Source organism: Chelonoidis abingdonii, chromosome 19 (assembly GCF_003597395.2).
Source record: "Chelonoidis abingdonii isolate Lonesome George chromosome 19, CheloAbing_2.0, whole genome shotgun sequence".
Classification (NCBI taxonomy): domain Eukaryota; kingdom Metazoa; phylum Chordata; order Testudines; family Testudinidae; genus Chelonoidis; species Chelonoidis abingdonii.
Genome location: NC_133787.1, coordinates 38,470,970 through 38,493,814, shown reverse-complemented (window position 1 = coordinate 38,493,814; position 22,845 = coordinate 38,470,970). Strand labels below are relative to the sequence as shown.

General features: G+C 51.9%; 1 protein-coding gene across 6 annotated transcripts in view; it reads right to left on the bottom strand.

Moving 5' to 3' along the window:
• ZFPM1 (zinc finger protein, FOG family member 1) overlaps positions 1 to 22,845 on the bottom strand; it is a 132,728-nt gene that overhangs the window by 60,928 nt on the left and 48,955 nt on the right. For 4 of the 6 annotated variants that reach the window (XM_032764262.2, XM_032764264.2, XM_075073879.1 and 1 more), the window contains 2 exons: positions 15,534 to 15,665; positions 9,976 to 10,071 (listed from right to left, as the gene is read on the bottom strand). In XM_032764262.2, the coding sequence (XP_032620153.1) occupies positions 9,976 to 10,071; positions 15,534 to 15,665 (228 nt within the window). The remainder of the gene's footprint in view (positions 1 to 9,975; positions 10,072 to 15,533; positions 15,666 to 22,845) is intronic. The other 2 variants (XM_075073881.1, XM_075073880.1) reach the window with 1 other exon arrangement.

Here is a 22,845-nt window from a genome sequence, read left to right as displayed (position 1 = left end):
TCTCTCCCGGGATTGGCTAGAAGCTAAGCTTTAGTGATCAAAGGCAGCAATTTGTGAGGGCACTTGCCCATCCCGGGTAGAAGCCACTTTCCTGCCCCTCTCCTCTTAGCAGAATCCTCCCACCATGAAGGAGGAGGGTCTCTTTTTGAAATGGACAACAAACTGGCTGGCCAGTCAGGACTTGAGTAGGTAGCACTGGGGTCAGCGCAAGAGCCAGCCTACAAAACAGGAGGAAAATTAAACGGCACAGTACCTCTGTAAACGCTCCCAAATTGAGGATTATAGATTATAGCTATCAGCAATTTGCATATCAGAATTTTAAGCAGCCAGCCACCTCCAGCGAACAAGGTCATTTCAAAGATAAAAATATTCCTTCTCCCCTGCCTTTCAGGCTCAGTCAGCACGTCACGCAGCCCATACGAGAGATTATCACGGAGACATGTGCAGGGGTCCCCCCAACGCACAGAGAACTCTACAGCCCAGCGCTGGGCGCTCCATCAGCCCCGGGGAAGTAGATAGGAGGGGGTGCTACCGGTTAGAGAAATGAAACAGTGCGGGGCACACCAGAAAGGAGACTGGAAGTGCAGAGTGGGAGAAATCCAAATGGGGGCATGGGAGAGGGGCACTGCCTAGAAACAGAGGAATGAAGAACAGGGAAGATCTAGTCTCACGGAAGAGCCCCAGGTCCCTAGAGCCATAAGAAACTGACTATACGGAGCATGCCCACCCAAGTCCAAGGAATGGGCCCTGCATCAGCCTTCCAGCAAGAAGGAAAAATCTACACCCCTGCCAGCCACCGCTGAGAGTGTGTGTGTTGTGGGAGGGAACGGGGGCCTTTCCTCCCCAGCAGAAGGGAGGCCAGCAAGAAATGAACCTGTCAGGTCACGTGCAGAAGGGGAGAGATGGGCCTGATCCTGTGCGGTCTCAATGGGGAACTTCTACAGACTTCAGAGGCAGCTGCACCAAGTCAGGTCCCAGGCTTCCCCTCTGCTGGCAGCTGCTCTGCTTCATAGACAAACAAAAATGGAGCCAGATGAGCAGGTGGCAGAGGGGGAAGGGGAGAAGCTAAAGGGACACAAGCAAGCTTAACCCCTGCAGGGCTGGAACCAGAACCAGGAAGTGAAAGGGACCTGTCTGGCTTCAGGCGTGGAGCAAAGAGACAAACACCAGCAGGGGGAAGCACGCTGGGTGTTCAATCGCTTTCACACTAAGTGATCCAATGCATTGACACGGCCCCTTCAAATGGAATCTCTGGGACCCTTGAACGGCTGTGGGGGAAAATCCACCCTGAGGAGGCTGGGAGCACAGAGTTACCCACTCGTGCGATTCTATCACTAAGTCTGGTGATATTTAGGGTTTTACTTCTCTCCGTGAGCCAGGGTTTTAAATCCATCCCTCACGTGGAAAACGTGTACTAATCCGGCCAGCCACATTCAGGAAAGGGGATCACACACTGGAGCAGGTGCAGAGAAGGGCTGCTAGGATGACCAGGGGTACGGAGAGCTGATCTTAGGGGAGGAGACTTTGGGTACGTCTACACTGCAAAACCACCTCGCAGTAGCGAGTCTCAGAGCCCAGGTCTACAGACTTGGGCTTGTGGGGTTTGTGCAATGGCACTAAAAATAGCCGGATAGATGTTCCCGCTCTGAGATCCACCCCCTCATCGGGCTTCAGAGCCGAAGAAGCAGGAACACTGACCCAGCTATTTTTCAGGCTCTAGCGCAGTGGTTCTTAAACTAGGGCCACCACTCGTTCAGGGAAAGCCCCTGGCGGGCCAGGCTGGTTTGTTTACTTGCCACGTCGGCAGGTTTGGTTGATCGCGGCTCCTACTGGCTGTGGTTCACCGCTCCAGGCCAATGGGGACTGCAGGAAGGGCGGCCAGAACGTCCCTCAGCTTGTGCCGCTTCCTGCAGCCCCCATTGGCGTGAAGCGGCGAACCGCAGCCACTGGGAACCGCGATCGGCCGAACCTGTGGACACGGCAGGTAAACAAAATGGCCCGGCCCGCCAGGGGCTTTCCCTGAACGAGCAGCGGCCCTAGTTTGAGAACCACTGCGCTAGTGCAAGCCTGAGTCCGCAGACCTGGGCTCGGAGACTCAGTCACTGCAGGTGTTTTTTTGTGGCCTCGACCTATGCTAAGAGAGCTTAGCTTATTTAGCCCAGCCAGACACAAAGAGGATCAGATTGCGCTCTGTAAACACAGCAGGGGTAACACTAGGGAGGGGAACAACCCCGGAAGCTAAAGGACTATGGTGGCACAAGAACAAATGGGAATAAACTGGCCATGAATAAATTTAGGCAGGAAACACTGGTCTACAATTTTTGAGAAGTCGTCTGCTTCAGAGATAAAATGTGGTATTTATTATGTATTTTGATGTGCTGAATTCAAATATGACAATTAATACAACTGATTGGCTACTGTTTCTAAGATATTTAAGTTTTTACATTTTATGTCTATGTATATTGTGTAGATAGTAGAGTTTTAATCATAAATTGTAAACCTAGGTCTTTTCATGTGTTTATGGTTGCTTTACATGATAATATTTCACCTGTCCTGTTTATGTAACACTTTAAAAATCAGCAAAAGGGTTATATAAATAAAATTTATTATGAAACAAAAGGCAAAAAACTATTATGTACATAGTTTAGTCCTATTCAGTGTCTACTCGGCGCTTCTTGGCTTGTCTCTTGTATTCATTAAATGGAGCATCTCTTGTCACTGTCCAGCAATAGTCTGCAAGCATTGATGGGCTCCATTTGCCCTGATAGCGTTTCTCCATTGTTGCAATGTCCTGGTGAAATCGCTCGCCGTGCTCGTCGCTCACTGCTCCGCAGTTCGGTGGAAAAAAATCTAGATGAGAGTCCAAAAAATGTATCTTTAGTGACATGTTGCAACCAAGGCTTTTGTATGCCTTGAGGAGGTTTTCCACCAACAACCTGTAGTTGTCTGCCTTGTTGTTTCCGAGAAAATTTATTGCCACTAACTGGAAGGCTTTCCATGCCGTCTTTTCCTTGCCACGCAGTGCATGGTCAAATGCATCATCTCGAAGAAGTTCACGAATCTGAGGACCAACAAAGACACCTTCCTTTATCTTAGCTTCACTTAACCTTGGAAATTTTCCACGGAGGTACTTGAAAGCTGCTTGTGTTTTGTCAATGGCCTTGACAAAGTTCTTCATCAGACCCAGCTTGATGTGTAAGGGTGGTAACAAAATCTTCCTTGATTCAACAAGTGGTGGATGCTGAACTCTTTTCCTCCCAGGCTCCAGTGTCTGTCGGAGTGGCCAATCTTTCTTGATGTAGTGGGAATCTCTTGCACGACTATCCCATTCGCAGAGAAAACAGCAGTACTTTGTGTATCCAGTCTGCAGACCAAGCAAGAGAGCAACAACCTTCAAATCGCCACAAAGCTGCCACTGATGTTGGTCATAGTTTATGCACCTCAAAAGTTGTTTCATGTTGTCATAGGTTTCCTTCATATGGACTGCATGATCAACTGGAATTGATGGCAAAACATTGCCATTATGCAGCAAAACAGCTTTAAGACTCGTCTTCGATGAATCAATGAACAGTCTCCACTCATCTGGATCGTGAACGATGTTGAGGGCTGCCATCACACCATCGATGTTGTTGCAGGCTACAAGATCACCTTCCATGAAGAAGAATGGGACAAGATCCTTTTGACGGTCACGGAACATGGAAACCCTAACATCACCTGCCAGGAGATTCCACTGCTGTAGTCTGGAGCCCAACAGCTAGACTAGAGCCAATCAACAATTTTAAGCATCATTTTCATTCTCAGTGACCCAGAATTAGTAAAGTTTGACTACATTTATTTCAGAAGCATTTTGGCATACAGCAGTGAAATTAGAAGGCTTCTAACCATCAGGAGTGAGGTTCTGGAACAGCTTCCGAAACAACCCCCTGGCTTGATGATGGAGTTTGATATGTTTATGAACGGGATCATCTGAGATAGCAGGGACTGGACTTCATGGCCCAGGAGGTCCCTTCCACTCCTATGTCTCTGGCAAGCCCAGCTTTCATTTAAAAGACAGGGCAAGTTTCTATATCTCATGGTTTCATAGAGAAGCTTGAAAATGTCCCTCAAGAGCACCCCAAAGGACCAAAAATCAGAAGGGAGATCAAAGGAATCCCCCGTTCAAAAACTAACCTTGATTTTAAAGCCCATCTCATGATTTTATGGGGATCTCTTAAATTCTAGGGGATAGTGATTATGTCTTCACGAGTCTATGTACCGCCTCGGGTGCTACTGCAGTGGCAATTGTGATTTCCTAACGAGGGGCAAACTTTACCCAGAAATGGGAGGAGGGGGAAAGAGAGGGAAAGGGAATGCAGGGAAGTGTTCACGTTTGTTCTCTTTAACCTAAAGATCTGATCTGCCCTGCACGCCGGGAGTTCGGATCGCAACTCTGCAGCCAAAGTTTCTCTCTCTCTCTCTCTCTCTTTCTTTCTCTCACACACACATGAATTTGAGTTGAGCTGGACCACACCCCCCTTTGGCAAGTGCCAGTCAAAGAAGTGGGGGTAGAAACCTTTGCTTCTCTAGCAAGACTGGCCCCCGCAGAATGGGGGTGTGGCCAGTCTGACAGGTGCCATTAGCCAGCTACACGTATGGCCCTCAGCATGTAGGCTTGCAGCCCGCCTTTGCTCAAGACGCCCTTGTTGCATGCTAGAGGGGAAATGATGGGGTTGTCACCCAGTGGCCATGTGTGCAGGAGACCCAGGTCTGTTAAGCCAACAGGGGCGGGAGGAGAAACACTCTTAGGCAGATGGGGCTCAGGTAGCAAGGTCTAGCCAGCCCAAGGGGTGGAGCTGAAACACTCCCAACATGGACGCAGCAGGGCCAAGCCATCTCTTCTCCACATCAGTGGCCAATCACCAGGCAGTCTGCGCACAGAACAAGCCCTTTTCCTCACTCAGGGGCCCATCTCAGCAGGATTCCATGATCCTACACAAGGGGGCCACTGCTTAAAACGTGGACGCCTCGTTAGCCAGCTTCTTGTGCCCAGAGCAAAGTGGAAGCCACTTCTGTAGGCCCTACAAAAACGTGTTGCTTCCCCCCACCCCCCAAGTTACACAAGCCATGAACTGGTACGTTTAAAACAATCCTGGAAATAGATCGGTTCTTCGGGGGCTTCCCAAGCGAAGCTCGGTCACAGTCAGCAATGTGAAGTCACCCGACAGCATCTCCTTTAAAGGGAGTCATTCCGTTACACAGCCTCCTTCAAAATAAATTCATACACCGGTCGTCCCCCAGGACTTAGCATCACAGACAGCACCTCCTCTGTCACTGAGAGGCGGCTGAGAGATCAGCAAGTGGGGCATGACGGTGAGCTACCTAGCCTCTTTGCCTCCCTCCTTTGAGATGATCCCAGAGGGGAAGTGATGCTGCGACAGCAAGTGCCCTGTGCAGCTCCAGGCAATATAGAGAGACACCTATCCTCTCCCCCGCCAAGCCCCACAATCCCCAAAGGAAGTTCACCGGAGCAGATTAGAAGCAAGATCCAGAGAGGCACAAAGAAAAGCGTCTGGGAGCAGAGCCTCTCCCCCACTACTCCACACTGCATCTTCACAGCTGCCATTGCTGACATATGGCGGATCCTGCCAGATAAAAAGAAAATTCAGGCTGCTCAAAGTTTCCCTTTTTGCCAGTTCTATTCCTGATAAGTGCAGTGCCTGCATGGAGGCTGATAGACGGCCTATCGCGGCGGTTAGCACGAAAGGAACTCCCTATCGCTCCAGCATCGCCGGACTGCCATCAACTCCCAGCCACACAGAAATTAATATCACTCCAATTACCAGAATAGAGATGGGCTGGGAGAAGGCGATAATAAAATCTCTTTTACATAAAGAATGCAAATAACTCACTCTGGCGAGGGCGGGGGAAGGAAAAGAAAAAGCAGCGCAACTTTCCCCGCACACCTTCAGCCGATTGGAAGACAACACGCAGGGACAGCTGGGGCGGCGCAGAGTCTGTTCTATTTCACTGCTGCTTCAGCCTCTCAGGCAGCTGGAGAGCGACAGAGGCAGGGATGCTGGATCGATCAGTTTGCACGCAGCGTAATTAGGGACACAGAACTAGATGGGAATTCCTGGGTCATTCGGTCCGTCCCATGCCAGTACAGGCAGTCCCATCATACTGTGGATCGTTCTCCTCCCAGGATAAAAGTAACAAGCGCTCTAGCCGCTAACTGCAAGTATGCGCGTGCACACATGGCTCTGAGCCCCCAGTTCTGCCAACAAGCCAGGGCACTCTGCTCAGGACTCACATGCAACCCTACAAAAACAAACCCAAGGTGAGCGGCTCAGCACCAGCCAGCAACCTCGTCACAAAACAGCATTCCCAGGATGGCACTCACGGGTAACTCTACCAGGTTGCCCATGGCATGCTGTGGAGGAAAATTATCTGGGAGATTTGACCTCTCAGCTTCCTAAGGGATGCTGAGCAGTGAGATGAAGTTACTTAAGGTATTATGAAAAATACTATGACAATAACCCAATTAAATTAAGTATCCAACCCCTTAATTATCTCCCCGGCACTGCTGACTGCTGGGATGGGGAGGGAATAGGAATACTGGCTTGGAGGGGTCCTGATCAGGCTGCTTCACCCCCCAACCTCTTGATCTGCCTCCCAATTCATTCCACCAGGCGACCAGTGCACCAGAGGAGAGCTCTGAATATGGGGGCTAGGAAGCGGGGAAGCTGCTTAGCTGGAAGCAGTGCTGCAAAAGGAAAAGGCAGAGCTGCCAGGGCTGAGGCTGCTTATTAGCAATTAGGCTAATGAGGATGAGAGGTCAGAGAGAAAGAACACATCACGTCACCTCTCCTCCGCCTCCCACCATGGTCACTAGGGCAAAGGGCCGGGGTGGGAGGGAGCAGATAAAGAGGAGATTGGCGAAGTGGAAGCCGCACAGATACTTCCTGCCAACGCATCCAGGAAGGGCCAGGGATATCAACTGGAGCACATTTCCCTTCCTTGATGAGTTTAAACGGGGGAAGGGGGGGAACCACTGACAGTATCAGCAGCAAACAGCAGAGAGATTCATGCTGGGGAGGAGGCTGGTTAACTCTCCTGCCCCAGCCAAGAGACGGGACCAGCGCTCTGCCAGGCCCTTCCCATCCCCTATGGGCACGGCCCCAGAGGGAAGGTGACAGGACTGATCCCCACTCTTGGCACAGCCCCTCCACACCCCACTCACACTCCTGGTCGCTTTGCACCAAGGGGAGCTTCTGCCCCCTGGGAGGGAATGGGCAGGGCTAGCCTTGGCATGGGGCCTGCTAAGTGCCACAGGGCCTGTCGCCAGTGGGTATTTCACCAGATGAGGCAAAGCTGCTGGCGACGGGGTCATGAGAGCTGCACATGTGCCTTGGCACTCGGTGTTTCCCATGCTGCTTCGATAGCAGAGCCGGGACAATCTCCAATCTGTCCCTTAGCTAGGCAGCCCTAAGCCAGGGCTGGAGGCCATCTCTTCAGCAGCTGGTCTTTGCCATGGGTGGCATTTAGGGAAGGGAGGAAGGCCCCAATTAATAAGGCACACGCAGGCAGAGCCACAGAGCCAAGGGATTCACAGGCCCTTCTCCCCCGAGGGTCAGGGATTCAAAGTCAAACAAACAGCAATCGAGCCTCAATGTCACGTCTTCCCAGCATGCAATGAGGACTCAAGCCGCGAGGGGAGGGAAACCCAGTTCTCCTTGTTTAAAAACCCAACCCCAAAGTCTCTCTTTCTGCAGCGGTTCCCCCCCGCCACCATCCCACCCAGCTCCGCTAGATAGGAGTGTGACACCACTGCCAGCGGTGCCCAGACGCACAGGGGAGTATAAGGGAGACCTAAACTGACCTACAAAGAGGACAGCTCAATGGTAGGATAGGAACTCAGGACATGGAAACACGGGGACCATCTCCTTCAATGGATGAACTACAACCACACCCCCACCAGCTTTCACCTAGGTCTTTCAAAACTAGGTCTTTCCCCCTGCCTCAGTCCATGCAGGGAGCAAAGACACACCTCTCGGTCGCAAGGAGGATATCCACACATACTGCATGTCTGTTAACGTTTCAGGTCTACAGCGATCCTTGCCCAGATTTGGGGGGTTGGGGGGAGGAACCTTCCGCCTGGGCACCATGGCCAAACGTTACCAAGACAAGCCTTGGGAAAAGACTGTGTCTTCCTTTTGGTTTCTAGATACCACAGCGCTAGGTCCACCAAGGGCCCAGATAGCGTGCAGAGCACAGTACTGTCTGGCAGCCGTCACGCAAAGACACTCAGACTCAAAACACAGAGATGACAAGACAGGAAAACGGCGATATACGGCTATAGACACTTCTTGGGGTTTTGATAACATCACTAACCACTCTAGCTCTCTTCTTGTGGTTGCCATGATGCTATCAAAGCCCCACTGTGACTGCGTAGGAACATAGACCAATGGCCAGAGCTGGTATTGCAAATGCAATCACATAGTGGACAGCACCGGATAGTTTTTTTCCAGAAGAAGGGAAAAACATTATCCCTGGATCACCTTACAGACTGTATATCAGTAACTCCTCCTTCCTGACACCACATGCTACCGAGCTCTCACCCTGAAGAATGGAGATCCAAGCATCTTCAGCGTGATATTAGCATGCAGTTATAACCCAGGCACTATGTTAATACAAATAATGAATAGCTTTTAAATGTTTAAGCCCTTTTGAAAGAAAAGCAGCTGCAGTACTGGTCCCTGCTCTCCTGCAACAGTGAGTTCCACAGGTTGGCTGAAGTTTACATCTAGTCCTATTAGTGGTAAATATACTGTCCTTCACCATGTCATCAAACGACCCCATACTCTTCTGTTAAGGGCCAGGGCCAGGACCCGTGTCCCCTCCAGCTCTTTGCTTTCTCCTGGCTAAATCCTGAGGTTTGTAATATTCAATCACACACAAGTCCCACTAGACCCTGATCTCCATTGTTACCCTGCTCTGGGCCTCTTTTAAGATCAATGGCACCTGTTCTGAGGCTGGAGGCAACAAAGCCTGCAAGCCACACCACAGATGAGTTGAAGGTACAGAACAGGGGGGCAAATGCAGCTCCTGTTTCAATCCCAGGCTTCGGCCACCGCCTGCGCTTTCTTTGTTCTCTGGCCTGTGTTCTGCAGGAGATGGGACTACATCATCACAGCGGTCCCTTCTGGCCTTGGAATTTAGGAATATCGGGGGGACAAATATGGCACTCGGATCTGGGATTCAGAGTCCAACCCTCTCCCTTCCTTCAGATGCAGGAAGTTCGGTGGTGCTCGGATCCCGAGTCTCTGCTGCCTACAATGGCTAAATACACCATTGACGCTGTATTTCTCTCAACGCCCACATTTCTTGGGCCACACATTCAAGTAGTTTGTAACTTGCCCCACTCACTACTAAATCTGCTTGTGTTGCGGGGGTGGAGCTTCCTCCCCGTGTAACATTATTCAGGTCTCCTTGTTGACTTCAGGAGACTGCTCACCTGCTTCCCCATTCCCTCCAGCTATCACCCCAGTGTCACTGTGTGAACAGACCTCCTGAGACATTGGTGCCCACTCTTCTCAAAAGGTCACTGGCTGGCCAAGCTGCTCCCAGCCACCTCCACAGAACCCTTTGAAAGGCAAATGGCCTGGGAAGACACTGACATTCAAGACATTCATATCTGCCTGGTCATACATGACCGGCCAACAACGGAAGAGCCCAGAGACAATGAGCAGCAAGAGAGAAAGGTCAAAGCCATCAAACCCGGAAGCCAGGATGGCCGCTGCCTCCATCCCAGGGCCAGCCATGGCATTTTTCAGCTGGAAGACAGTGTAAGCCATGCTTCTCAGCGGGAACAGCACGGAAACGAAACTGTGGAGATACACGCTGCTGAGCCCTCCCTCCTTTAGGATGCAGGGTGTCCCCGCAGGGTTCAGGATGGGGCAAGGACACGTTTTGGGGATGGGGGGGGGGGGAATTTACCTGGCCCAGTCCATGGGTTCGGCTCCTGCGGATTTTCTCCAGGCTCCTCCTTTTTTGACTCCTTCGGACTTTCCAAGGCTTCTTTGGACTCTGCTTCTGGAATGGAAGAAATGGCCTGTTACCATGTCATAAAAGCTTAAAAGGAATGTCAGATACAACTTCCCACTGTGCTGGGGACTCCTCTGCCAGCCCAAAAACCCACCGGAAAAGGGCCACCACAAATGGGAGACAATAGTAAGCAACGCCCTAAGATGTTCTTCACGGAGTAGAGTTCCATGGCCCGTTTGCAGGCCTTTCCCCACCCTACTCATCTCGTGTTCACTTCCACAACCTCGAAGCTCAAGCCCCATCAGCCCACAATGCCAGCCTCCATTGTCCAGTTCCAACCTTCTCAAACGAGCCCCTCTGTTCTTTCTCCCAGGCTGCTCTCCGTGCTTGGGAAGAGCTTGCTGTAAACACTTGCAAAGCCACCTCATCCTCGCCCTTCAAATCCCTCCTCCAGCCTCAGCTCTCTGCAGCGAAGCCTACAACTAACCAAGCTTGACAACTAACCAAGGCAGCTGGTGCGCTGAGACCACAGCCTGTCATTCTGGCCTTCTCATGCTCCCCCATTGGCCCATCTCCATCAGTCGCCTCTTGCCTTGTACTTGGCAAGCTGCTTGGGCAGGGACTGTGGTTTTCTTCTTGGTTTGTGAAGCACCTAGCACCTGATCCATGGGGATCTCCTAGACATTATGATACCGCCAAGCCAGGAACCCCAATCCTTCCTGTCTACTCTGCAGGCATCCCCAGTGCATGCGAGCAGGAGGAAGTTTTCCATGCACTCCTGCGTTCCTAGCTGTGAACAAGTGAACAGCAGCCTTTTTGACACTCTTCTCAAGGGGGCATTAGTCCATACACAACCCACTGCTCTGCAAATTGACGGGGCTGGTAGCTGAACAGCGGATGTGCCCCAGGTAAAGACTCTGGTGTACCGGGAGAGTCCTGCAGGGGCAGCAGCCACTGACGTAGCAACATTGTTGTGTATGGGGCAAGTGAAATGAGGCCTTATGGCTAGAACACAACGGAGAGCTGGACCCAGGTCAGAGGAGTACTGGCAAAGCGGTGTGGTGAGCAGGGGCCTGGGAGATAGGATTAGAGTAACAAGGGGTGTGGGGGGGGGGTTGGGCAACTGAGGTGCACTGGCAGATCGACTGGGAAAGGACCTGGAATGGACTCGTATTATCCACGCATGCAAGGAAACTTCACCATAGATCCAAAGCAGAGCATTGTCAATACGGGAGAAAGTGAGAAGGGATGCGCTTGGGGGTGGAGGTGGGAGCAGCAGGGCGGGAAGAGTTGGCATTTGTAGATTTAAGAGCAACTCGGGGCAGATTTTTAGAATTGTATCAGCAAAACATACTCCAGGAATGGTGATCAGTTGCACACGTGCAACCAGTGAGATACTGCCCACTAACGCAACTGTGCAATGGCACGTAGCCAACACCTGACCCTCGGTCTCCAGCCATCTGCCCAAGCAGAGGGATATCGCGCAAAGCTAACTGTGTGGGAGCAAGGCCTTCAGCTAATGGAGAGTGTAGCGGGGCGGTTTCCCCGCTCCTGAGAGTAAAGGGAAGCAGCCACAGCTGGGGCCATGCCCCTATCAGGTGCCCCTGGCCCTGGTATAAGGGCTCAGGGAGGAGCTGGGTCAGACTCTCTCTCTAGCTGTGGAGAGAGAAGAACCTGGTTGCCTGGGAGCAGGGTACCAGAAACAGGGGAAAGGCAGGAGGAGCTGGGAGCCTTGCATAAGGCCCAAAGCAGGTACTGGGGCTACAGAGGTGTTGCCTGGGGATAGGCAGAGGCAGCTGGTCCAGTGATGAGTGACCATTACAGACTGCGGTCTGCCCAGAGAAGGGGGCTAGATGATGATTTGCAGTAGCCACTGAGGCAAGGTGGGGATAGAGGGTTGGGGGTTCCCCGAGGAGGGGAGACCCATAGTGGGGGTACTGCAGAGGGCAGAACCCTGAGGTGAAGGGGGACCACGGTCTGGGAGGGACACGGGACCCTAAGGCAGGCGAGACACTGGTCTGCAGAGGATGCTCTGGGCTGGACAAGCGTTAATTCCCAAGATGACCAGCAGGAGGTACTGCGCTGGTGAGTCTTCACTCTGCTACAGACGGGATTGGCTGAGTGCTGATTTTTGTAAATTTCAAGTCACCCCAGAGGAGTATTCAAGCACGCGACACATGCAAAGAGACAAACCAAGCGCGGGTGAGCATCTGGAGACATAAACCCCTTTCTCCTTCGCTATGGACTTGGAAGTTCTCATTAACATTCAGAAGCCTGAGGGAACCTGTGGGAAGGCACCTCCTTACCTTTCCATCCCACCAAGTGCCCCATGTCAGGGAGCCTGTTGAAATACAGCTCCCAGCATGGCTCTATTTGTGACGTCTACATAGCAACTTGATAACAATTATTTTCTCCATTAACTGCTGTTAAAGATGGTGTCGATAAGCCTATCTGCATATGACAGTGCGACAGATTAGCGCCCAAAGTGCATGTTTGTCTTCACGTCCAGGGCGGATAACCATTGCAAAGCCCAAATCGATAGGCGCCATAAAGAACGCCCCTGGGTGACGTCACCGGCATTGGTGATATTAATACAGGTGATAAGCGGGATGATTAACATCAAATAAATCAATCACCGGGTATAAAAGTCCTATTATTTTTGGCTATAAATCAAAGTGCCTGGCATATTGATTTTTATCCATCTCGCTGAAAGCTTTCGCGGCCGTTATTGCTGCTCAGCATTATCTGCACTATCACCTTTTTATCAAAGCAGCCTAGTGCCAGGTGCAGCTCTCCAGCTGAGTTTCCAGCTCCCTAACCCCCCAACCTCGGGACTGCATTGAGCTCCCCAATCAGATAAAGAGCCACTCGCTTCCTCTGTCAGCCCAGCCCAGCGGGGAGCAAAGTCTGCCAGCAACAAACCACTTCTCAAATGAAGCCTCCTTCAACGCCCCTCGCCCACCTCAACAACCATCGCGCTTGGCGGATGACCCAAGGCCCCATTCAGTGAGGACAGGGCGGGGGGTGGGGTGGGAGATACAGAGGCTCATGGACAAGACGCTGGCTTGGAGGAGCTCATGCGCTCCCACCATACTAGCTGCCCCTTATCAGGGAAGATTATTGGGAGATTAACATTCTGCTCCATTTGCTCAAGGACTCCTCCCCCTGGGAGTTTTCCTTCCCTCTATCTAGGGGGCAAGTGCTCCAGTTTATTGACTGCCAAGTCAGAGGCCAGAATCTTCCAGTGGCATCGATCTCCGGAAACCTTCGCTACCATGGCAGGTCTCGGACTTTGACGGAGGGTGGGTTCCTGCTAGGAAATAGATTCTGCAACCTCCCCGTGCTGGTGCTGACTGCCAGAGCCACCTGGTGGGGTCCAGCACAGGAAAGGATGTGTCTATGATCCGCACCGCGCACAGGATAGGAGGGTGTTTCAGCTCCAGTACGGGAAAGAAACTAACCCTCTCCAAAATGTGTATCAGAGCTAAGACTCAGGTACCTCTCACACCGGGGCACGACCGTATTGATTATCACTATCTGGCACCACTGATCTCAAAGGGCACTGCAAACATTAACTGAGCATCCCCTCCCCAGAGCTAGGATGGCTTCGTACAGCACTGAAATGCAGTCACCTCCCAGGCTGGGGTGCAGCGCAGCTACCGATCATTGCTGCGTGCCAGCCAGGGATGTTGCATGATTGTTTGGACAGGAAGCAAAAGACAAGATAGCAAGCATCATGCCACTCGATTCATGCCTTCCCGGGGCAACTTCCTCCAGCGACATCACCATGACAGCCGTGGAACATCATGTGCACATTTCCACTGGGGAGAGAGCCAGCTATCCACAACCCTGTCCCATGACCCTCAGCGGTTGCAGGCTGGCTCCACTTTATGGATCACTTTGTACCTGGTAGCCAATGTCACCAGATTGCACTGGCGCATTTAATGCAATGCAGCCCTGTACCTACTAGCCAGATCTCCCACTCCTGCATCCCCCTGCCCCCTTGCAGACGTACCCCTACGCTGGGCTCGTGCACTCTGGGGGAGGCTGTCCTCAGATCACTGCACAGGGATGGTTAGAAGAGCTGAAACGGACATGCAGCCAGGAGGCCAATTAATTAGCAGTCAGCCCCATGTCAGTATCACACCTCAAGTTTCCACACACCTGCTTCTGGCTCCCCATACCATCCCCCATACAAGCTCAGTTTGCCTCCACCAGATTGCCAAGCAAAGGGGCCGCTCAGAGCGAGACAGGTCAAGAAACAGCCCTACAGTGACCAGAGGAAGAGCCCATCTCCTCCTTCCACTGGCTGCACTGGTGGAAATTGGAGCAAAGGGGCACCGGCAGGACCAAAGTCAGAATTACTGTGCCAGGGCACTTTCTGACGGGAGGGTCAGGTTAGGAAGCATTTCAAGGTGGAGGCCTGGGTGCCTTTCACCAGATCTCAGGCCCCACAGAACTTGCTCCTCCCAGGCTGATCACCAATCAGGGAGCCGAACACACTCCACGGTTGTGTGGAGTTGTGAACCCTGCAGGGGCAGAGGCCTGGAGAGAGATGGTGGTCACGGAGCCACAGACCCAGCCAGCAGCTCCCCCAACACCAGGGAGGAGTCTCCTTACCAGGAGCCAGATGGGAGCAGGTCAGGGATGGGCTGAGCATGGCACTCGCAGGGATTTGGATTTGCAGGTGACAGTTGTGATGGCATCATTCTGCCAGTCTTGTAACAACAGAGTGGGTTGTGCTACCCATGCCCGACTGTTGCTCCCCACCTGGGGCAGGAGGGCCTGGGGAGGACCTAGCATGAAAAAGCCCCCACGAGCAACTAAGCCAAACATCAACCTTCTCTTTGATGCACCACAACCTCTCTCACTCCCCGGAGCAGAGCCCACCCTAGACACCTGATGGACAGGGGAAAGCGGATCTCAGATACAGCCCCAGCGAGGGGCCAGGCTGGCCGCTCTTCAGCCACAGTGGGTCCAGGAGCAGCCCATGCTCAGACCACAATGTTCCTCTTTCTCACATCATTTCTGTGGCACGTCAAAGGTCGGGGGAGCCAGTCCTGCAACAAAGGCAGCGATCCAACCACTGGAGAGCGAAGAGGAACCCCAGCTCCTCAAATACAGAGCTGCCAGGACCCCTGTCAGTGACTCCACCTGGTTCACCTAACACCCCGCCCTGGAAAGCCCCCACTCCGGGGCACACTGAATAATCACAATCAACACTCACTAGCATTCTCAAAGGGGCCTTAGAGGCCAAGCCATGGACAAGCTTTGGAGAAGAAGCAATCTGGGCATTGTCTCCGGAGCAGAGTTGAGGCATGTTGGCCAGGGGGCGACCTGGTGGGCTTGCACTTCTGCTGCTTTCCTTACCGCCCCCTGCTTCCCCACTAAGTAGAAGGCTACTGACGCCCTTGGGCAGGGAGCTTCTCTCACCATATGCGGCTTTACACGAGAGCCCAAGCAAGTAGAGCAGTAACTCCACAACCACAAGCCACCAGAGTGGGACTTACCTTCACCGCCAGGAGGGCTTGAGACCTCACACTCCGGAGATCCATTTTGGGCTGATGCTGCACCCTCTCTCTCAGCTTGGCTATTCTCCTCTGTCGGGGCGCCGTCACCTTCCTCCATCTCCCCAAAGGAACCTTCAAAACACAAGAGGAGTCGGACAGGTAAGTGACGAGAAGGCAGAGCCCTTGGGCCATACGTCCAGGCAGGCGCCCAGCACAAAGGACTGGTTAGCAGTTTCCATCAGGCAGATTCTCACCCTTCCTTCGCTGGGGAGGGAAGATGAGAAGCCACCTGTTGCAAACTCTGAAGCATCCATAGTCAAGGAGCCCTCTCCACAGGGGGGGCATTTCACAGCACAAGGCTGACAAAGTGCCTTGTTCTCATCAGGGCTTGGAGAGCCACCAACTCCCCCTCCAAGAAGTGTTTCCTCCCCAAGGTTTCCCACCTCTTCCACTTCCAGGGAAAGAAGCAGATAAAAAGACACATGCTAATTTCTAAGAGATATGTTCCTTTGTCCTCTCCTTCCTGCTAGGAGCATAAGAAAGGGCAGATGGAATGGGTCCTTCCAAAAACCCTACCTGCAAGAACACAGATTTCAAAGTCACACACTCCAATCACAGAGAACATTGAGGGTGTCCTGATAGACTAGCAACAGTTCCTCCCCATGAACCGGTCCATTACTGTGACGGGGCGAGAGACACTGAGTGCCAGGGTGGATTTTTTCTGGGGGAGCAGGAGCAGGGTTTATACCAGCTCTGATTCACTCAGCTCTATGTGCAAGAAGGATTCAACAGCTGAGAAGCGCTTCCCAGGGCGGACTCCAGTGTTTTCCACGCTCAGCACTGATCAGAGCACTGGCAGCCCTGACTCGTAGGCAGATTCTGCAAGCAGCCCCCCCAGAAAGGGATCAATATGCAATGAACAATGCCCAGGGGAGGGTCTCCAGGGCACTCGCATTGCAGCACCCAGGGTGAAGGCCATTTCCTTCACTGACCTAACAAAAGGACTCGGATCCGGCTCATCCCCAGCCCCTCCAGAGGGCACCCCCTCCAGGGGCCTAGCTAGCAGGCTCATCCCGTGCCAGCCAACACAAAGCCTGGCTAGTTTTATTGTCACTTTTATAAGCTCTGCTGGCTACCGCAGACACACGTTATTGGTTATTGAAGGAAATATATTAAGGCTACAAATGTCTCTGTGCCTTGTAAACGGTGCTCTCCAAACATGCCACCTGCTCAGCAGGGAGCAATCTGGACAGCTGGGGGGGGCGGGGGGGAAGGGGTCTGAAAGAAACCAGTAAGGCAGGAACAGAAGAGGGGCGGAGGCCACGGCTAGATAGGAGCTGCTTATAGTTCATTCTAGGTTCTACTTCTAATCACACAGCTTGTTTGAACCTATCTGCTCCTGGAGGCGGGAGCTCAGTTATCTCAGGCAGGGAGGTGTTCTACTTCCTACCTGGTGGGACAGAAAGCAGAGGGGTCCCTTCCCCCCAGACCCGCCCATCCAGAGTGAGAAGTCCCAGGGGCACCGTGGCTTCACCTGGGTGGTTTGCCTCCCACCCATCCGGCAAGTGCTTTGGTCTCACACTGCTAACACGGGGCCCAGCAGCGAGGATGTCTCTCGCCATGTTAAGGCATGCAGGGAACTGGGCCCAAGCTCTCTCCACTTGTTTCACAGAGATCCCAAGGAGCCACCCATGAGACAGCATGAACCCCCCTAGCTGGGCACCAGGCGGACCGGGACAATGGAACGAGCTTCTCTCAGCACTCGCAAAGCCCTTGTTTCACAATGTCCGTAGGGATCGGAGCAGCCAGACTGATTCCTGCGCTGGTGTCTGGGGCCCATGGGGAGAGGGACGGGGGGCAGAGGAGAGAGAGGATTATTTTGATATGCCCCTTGGGAAGTTAGGGGGGGCAGGGGTTGAAGGAAACTTTCCCCACTCACTTTACTCTGGGGTGAGGCTGCCTTCATCTCACTGGCAAGGCCGTAGGCTGCCTGGGGCGATACTGAAATGTTTGCAAACATGTAAGAACAGCCACACTGGGTCAGACCAAAGGTCCATTTAGCCCAGTGTCCTGTCTTCTGACAGTGGCCAATGCCAGATGCCCCAGAGGGAATGAACAGAACAGGGAATCATCGAGTGATCCATCCCTTGTCGCCCATTCCCAGCTTCTGGAAGCCGCTACTACACATTGTGTTTTTCCATAGCATCTTCCGGAAGACATTAAAGCCCTTTACAGACATCAGTGAATTCAGGTTTGAAACACTTCTCTGGATTATCATCATCATCATCCCATTTGACCGACAGCTAAGCCACGGAATGGCAAATCAAGAGAGAACAATGCTGGCTCCTTAAGTGACTGGGCTCCTCAAGGTGTGAAGGACATTCTCTGCCCTCATTTTCTGTGCAATCATAAATGAAGACAGGCTGAATTCCTTGGAGCAGAGTCTAATACGGCTCGGCCATGTGTCTATGCAATGATGCCACCTTGGCAGACACAATGGGGTTGAAGCAGAGGCCTCCAGAGCTAGGAGGGTGAGCTGCTATAGCTGGAGATGACAAGCCAAGCTTTCTAGCAAGGGTGGTGAACTCCCATCTTCTGCTGATCGGGCACCAGGAGAGGACATGGAATGCACACACCTCAGTGGGTCACACATACGCCAAGCTCACCCCAGAACTGGAGGCAGCTTTGCCCTTGCAGCCTCTGGATCTGAGTGTGGGTTGCGTTATGTTTCTAACTTCAGTTCTGCTGTGCAGCCACGTGGCTGTGCCACACACAGACTAGCTCCAGCAGGACCAGCCCCTCAGGGATTAGTCGGTTTCCTCTTGGAAACCACCTGGTTCGCAGCAGACATGCCCACGGCGAGCGGTTGAGACAGGCACGTCTAACTCAGGGCAAGTCAAATGCTGCTAGCGCTGGAGACAGGAATTCCCGAATAGGACTGCTGGCCAAGTTGTTCGCATGCTGTTACCCAGAATGCTGTCTCTCCCAGCTCATGCAGAGCTGGCCCGGGAGCCTGGGGCCCACGTGGAGAGGTTTGGATGCGCTAGTGTAGTGGTATTCAGCCTGGGGTCCGCAGACAAGTTTTAACATTTCCAAAGGGGTCTGCACCCCTTTTCCCTTCCCTTTCCCATTCCCTCTGGGGCACCTGGCATTAGCCACTGTTGGAGGACAGGATGCTGGGCTGGATGGACGTCTGGTCTGACCCAGTATGGCTATTCTATGTTCTGCATCTCCATTTGAAAATGTTTAAGGGGATTCACAAATGAAAAAAGGTTGAAAACCACTGCATGATTGAATCCGCCCCCCACCATGGAGCTGAGAGGGGGACTTCCACCGTACGCAGGAGTAGCAGAATGAGTCCCACCATACCCAGGAGGCACTGCCTAGCAGGTCATCCACCCATTAGACCACTTTTAACTGGCTGGTCAAATGTGCAGTCCGTGTTACCCCACACGTCAGTGTGCCAGGGCCACAGCAGTCTGTGCAGTGACTGAACCAGCCAGGTTCAGAAATAAAACTGTAGTCACTGAAAGAGGAGAAGAGAAGCCTGCTTCTAATGACAGAGTCGCGTAAGGGAATGCTGCCGTGGTAATGAGTTCTCCAGCGCAGAGAGAGAGATCAAACACAAAAAACACAATCACACCGATTCCCCAGGAAAGACCATTGCATCCTCCAAGCCTAACCAGGCCTGGAACCTCCGGCCTCCAAATATGGTAAGCAGCTCCCGCCAAAAAGGGGAAGAGGAATAAAACCGCACAGCGCATTTCTCCAGACCTCAGCCACTCTCTGTAACTCCAGGCATGTCTATTTACACCGGGAGAACAAAGGGCCCATAATCTATACAAAGCAGACAACAATAAGCGTGAATAAAGAGGCTGCTGGAGAAGGGAAGGAAATTTATTCTAATTCTGCTAATTTCAGTTCCAGCACAATTAAAAAGACTCTGATAATATTCAGAAACAATTGCCGGCTAACAAATCGTTTCTCTCGCGGTAAATGAAACATTGTTAGGCTAATTTTTTCTTTCACGCCTTCACGGCTCTTGGGCGTCTGATAAAGTTAACCCGATTCTCTCCTCCTTCCCCTCTCTTCCATTCCCCCTCTGTGGGCAGGAAAGGCCAGTTCTTGCCAGAGGAGAACAGATGGGTGGACGGGACACAAGCGATGTACACACTACAAGCTAAGGGTGTGGATCTCCTGCTCCTGGACGCACACTCCCGCTAGCTCTCTTGGAGCCAACTCGAGTACAAAAAGCAGCAGCATGGGGGGAGCAGAAACACGGCTGAGCTGGTTTCCATTGGGTGCACACTCTGCATGGCTCAGCCATGCCCCCATTCCGTGCGCCCGTGGGTCCACTGCTGTTTCTACCCATTGAGCTAGCACGAGCATGCAGACGCGAGCAGGGAAATCACACCCCTAGCTCGTAGCACAGACATAGGCACACACACACTTGGCTTCTATCTGTTCAGTTGTCACTGTCGTGCTCAAGGTAGCCCAGGGCTGCTTGTACTCAGCACTGACCACCCAGCCGCACCCTCAGACATCACCCAGCAGCAATTCTGGGCCCCAGCGAAGGGCAGGAATCCTGTTCAGAGAATCCTCGCCCTCCTAGCTGGACTGTCACTCAAGGTTTTGACAGCTCCTATTGCAACATGGCCCCGATCTCGACCTGGACCTCTGGGTGTTACCATAATACAAAATAATATTAATCCAGCCTGACAGAACAGGAATCTATTCAGACAGGGCTTCCCTGAACCCCTCTTGCCAGATGGATTATACTGGGCCCTTCCACTCCTTATTCTGAATCAGGCTCATTAATCCCGATGAGAGGCAAAAGCTGGATGGCTCGTTAAATTGAAAAAAGGGACCAGGGCACTTCCACCACCAGGCCCCATATCAGGATTAGGCATCCAGCTACATCATCAGGAGATGGACACCAGCATCGTCAGGGGCATCATCATCCCCACAGCAAGGCCCCTGTTTAAAGAGAGACCCCAAAGACTGACTGAGCCATGGAACATCCCCATCCAACTCCAGGGCCCATCTGTGGGGCAGTATGGAAGTAGGTTGTAGTGTCGCTGCATGTACTGTGTGTATTCTGAAAACAAATGGATCCTGGTCTCCACAGATGTCAATTTGGCACCTATCAGCACCAAATTCACTCCCACAAAGGTCCATGTGGGGTCTTGTTGAACTTTAGGTCCATCTCTCTCCTTCATGAGATCCTCTTCCAGTGGAAAAGGCACTTCTCAGACACCAAGGCACCCAGCCCTTTTGGATAGATGCCAAGCATTAAATAGTTCAGCTCAGGCACAACAGAACCCAGGATCACAGCAGCAGTTTGAGGAAGCCCCTGCTGCGTACAGCGTCATGGAATGCAATAGGTGTCTCGGTTGTGCGTCCCTGTGCCGGGCCAAGACACAGTCGCATTTCAGGGAGAGTAACGTCATCCACTCAGTAGCTAGCGCTCAGGATCCCAGGGTTCAATCCAGGGGCCTGTGCACCCAAATAATGCATGTGCAGAAGTTCAAGGAAAACTGACTCCCAATCTCTGCTGTGCCCAGGAGAAAGTGCAGGGCCCAGGCAGGGGCTGGAGCTAAAATATTTTTGTATCTCCATCAATGATGCTTTATGGTGCCACCACCACAGCCCCACATTCTTGGCACACAAGGTCAAGCTATTGTGCCCCATCTGGCTTGGGGATACGCTCGCCAACATCCCCTCGCACCCCCACACTTGCAACTTTGCACCCCTCGCTCTAGCTGCAATGTGCCAGGAGCAACGATGTTCCCAGCTGCGCGGGTTAAATGAGCTACTGGATATTTAAAAAAAAAAAAAAAAAAAAAAAAGATGAAGCAGTGAGTGGAGCGTCATTTCTCTGGGATTGCTGGAAGCCTTGCACAGTTATCACCTCACGCAGACTCCCTCAGCTTGCCTGATCTGTCTATTCTTCATTAAGCAAATACGCTGAAATGGAAATGAAAACATAATAGCTATTTGATTTTCGGCGAGATATTTTGCATATTGGTTCAGTGCTGATAGTGGAATTTCATCAACTCCCTTTTTTCATGCTTTAAAACTGAATTACTGAGGCTGGCTTTACAGAGAGGTGATGAGCCAAAAAATGCTCTGTTCCAAGATACTCCGCTTAGACGATTAACTATTCTCTATCCCCCCTCCCTCCTTCTCTCTCTTTTTTTTTTTTTTTTTTTTTAATGATAACAAGGAAGGATTTCTTTTTTAAATTACAGCGATTGTAAAAACTTGCATTAATCTGAGATGATGTGAGAAAGTTAACCATGTGAAGGCCGGCCCCGGATGAGATCAGGGCCATTAATATATGGCTTGGCTGGTGGCGGGAAGAAGGGGTAGAAAATTTTTGCTTGGTAGGATGGGAGGGGGTAGCTGAAAGTTCCAGAAAACAGAATATCCTACAGAACAAGCCCATCATACCTCAGGGTGTAAGGGGCAGCACACTAGAACTGGTCAGAGACAAGACTTGGGAAAAACCTATTAGCCCAATCACCTGTGTCCTCCACCTCCAAGCTATACCCCCCTCCTGTAATTTAAAGGAATGTAACAATTGCGTGCTGTTCACTGTAGCCACCTACCATCAACCCGGAACTCAACAGATCATAGACAGTGTAGCTTAGTACACCTCCTCTGTTGTTGTTTTACCTTCTTTCCATTCCTGGCTTTGCCCCACCATTTCACATCTCTCTTTCCTATCACTAATCAAGGTGTATTTTTTTTCCTCCATGACTCTGTGCGTGCGTCTCTCTCTCTCTCTCTCTCTCACACACACACACACTTTCCATTGCTTTAACTTATCCCAACATTGTTCCCCTACCTGCTGCCCCCCTCCTCCCATAGGATCTGAAATTACCAGAAACCTCATTGCCACAATACTAAACTAAGACAAGAGGCTCCACTATCCAGGGGCAATGGCCAAGTGAGAAGCCACCTGCCTCCACGTAGTTATTGGAGAAGCAGGAGGGTGAAAGGGTGCTGGGATACCCATCAGGTACCTCAACCATGCTTGGGGACACCACCTCTGTCCCTCCATCAGTTTCTCAGCTGCTGCTGGGGTGCAGAGGTCTCACCTGCTTTATAGACTCATAGACTGATAGACTCATAGGTCAGAAGGGACCAATATGATCATCTAGTCTGACCTCCTGCACAAGGCAGGCCACAAAACCCTACCCATACACATTTATAACAACCCTGAACCCATGACTGAGTTATTGAAATCCTCAAAATTGAGATTTGAAGACCTCAAGCTGCAGGGAATCCACCAGCAAGCGACCCATGC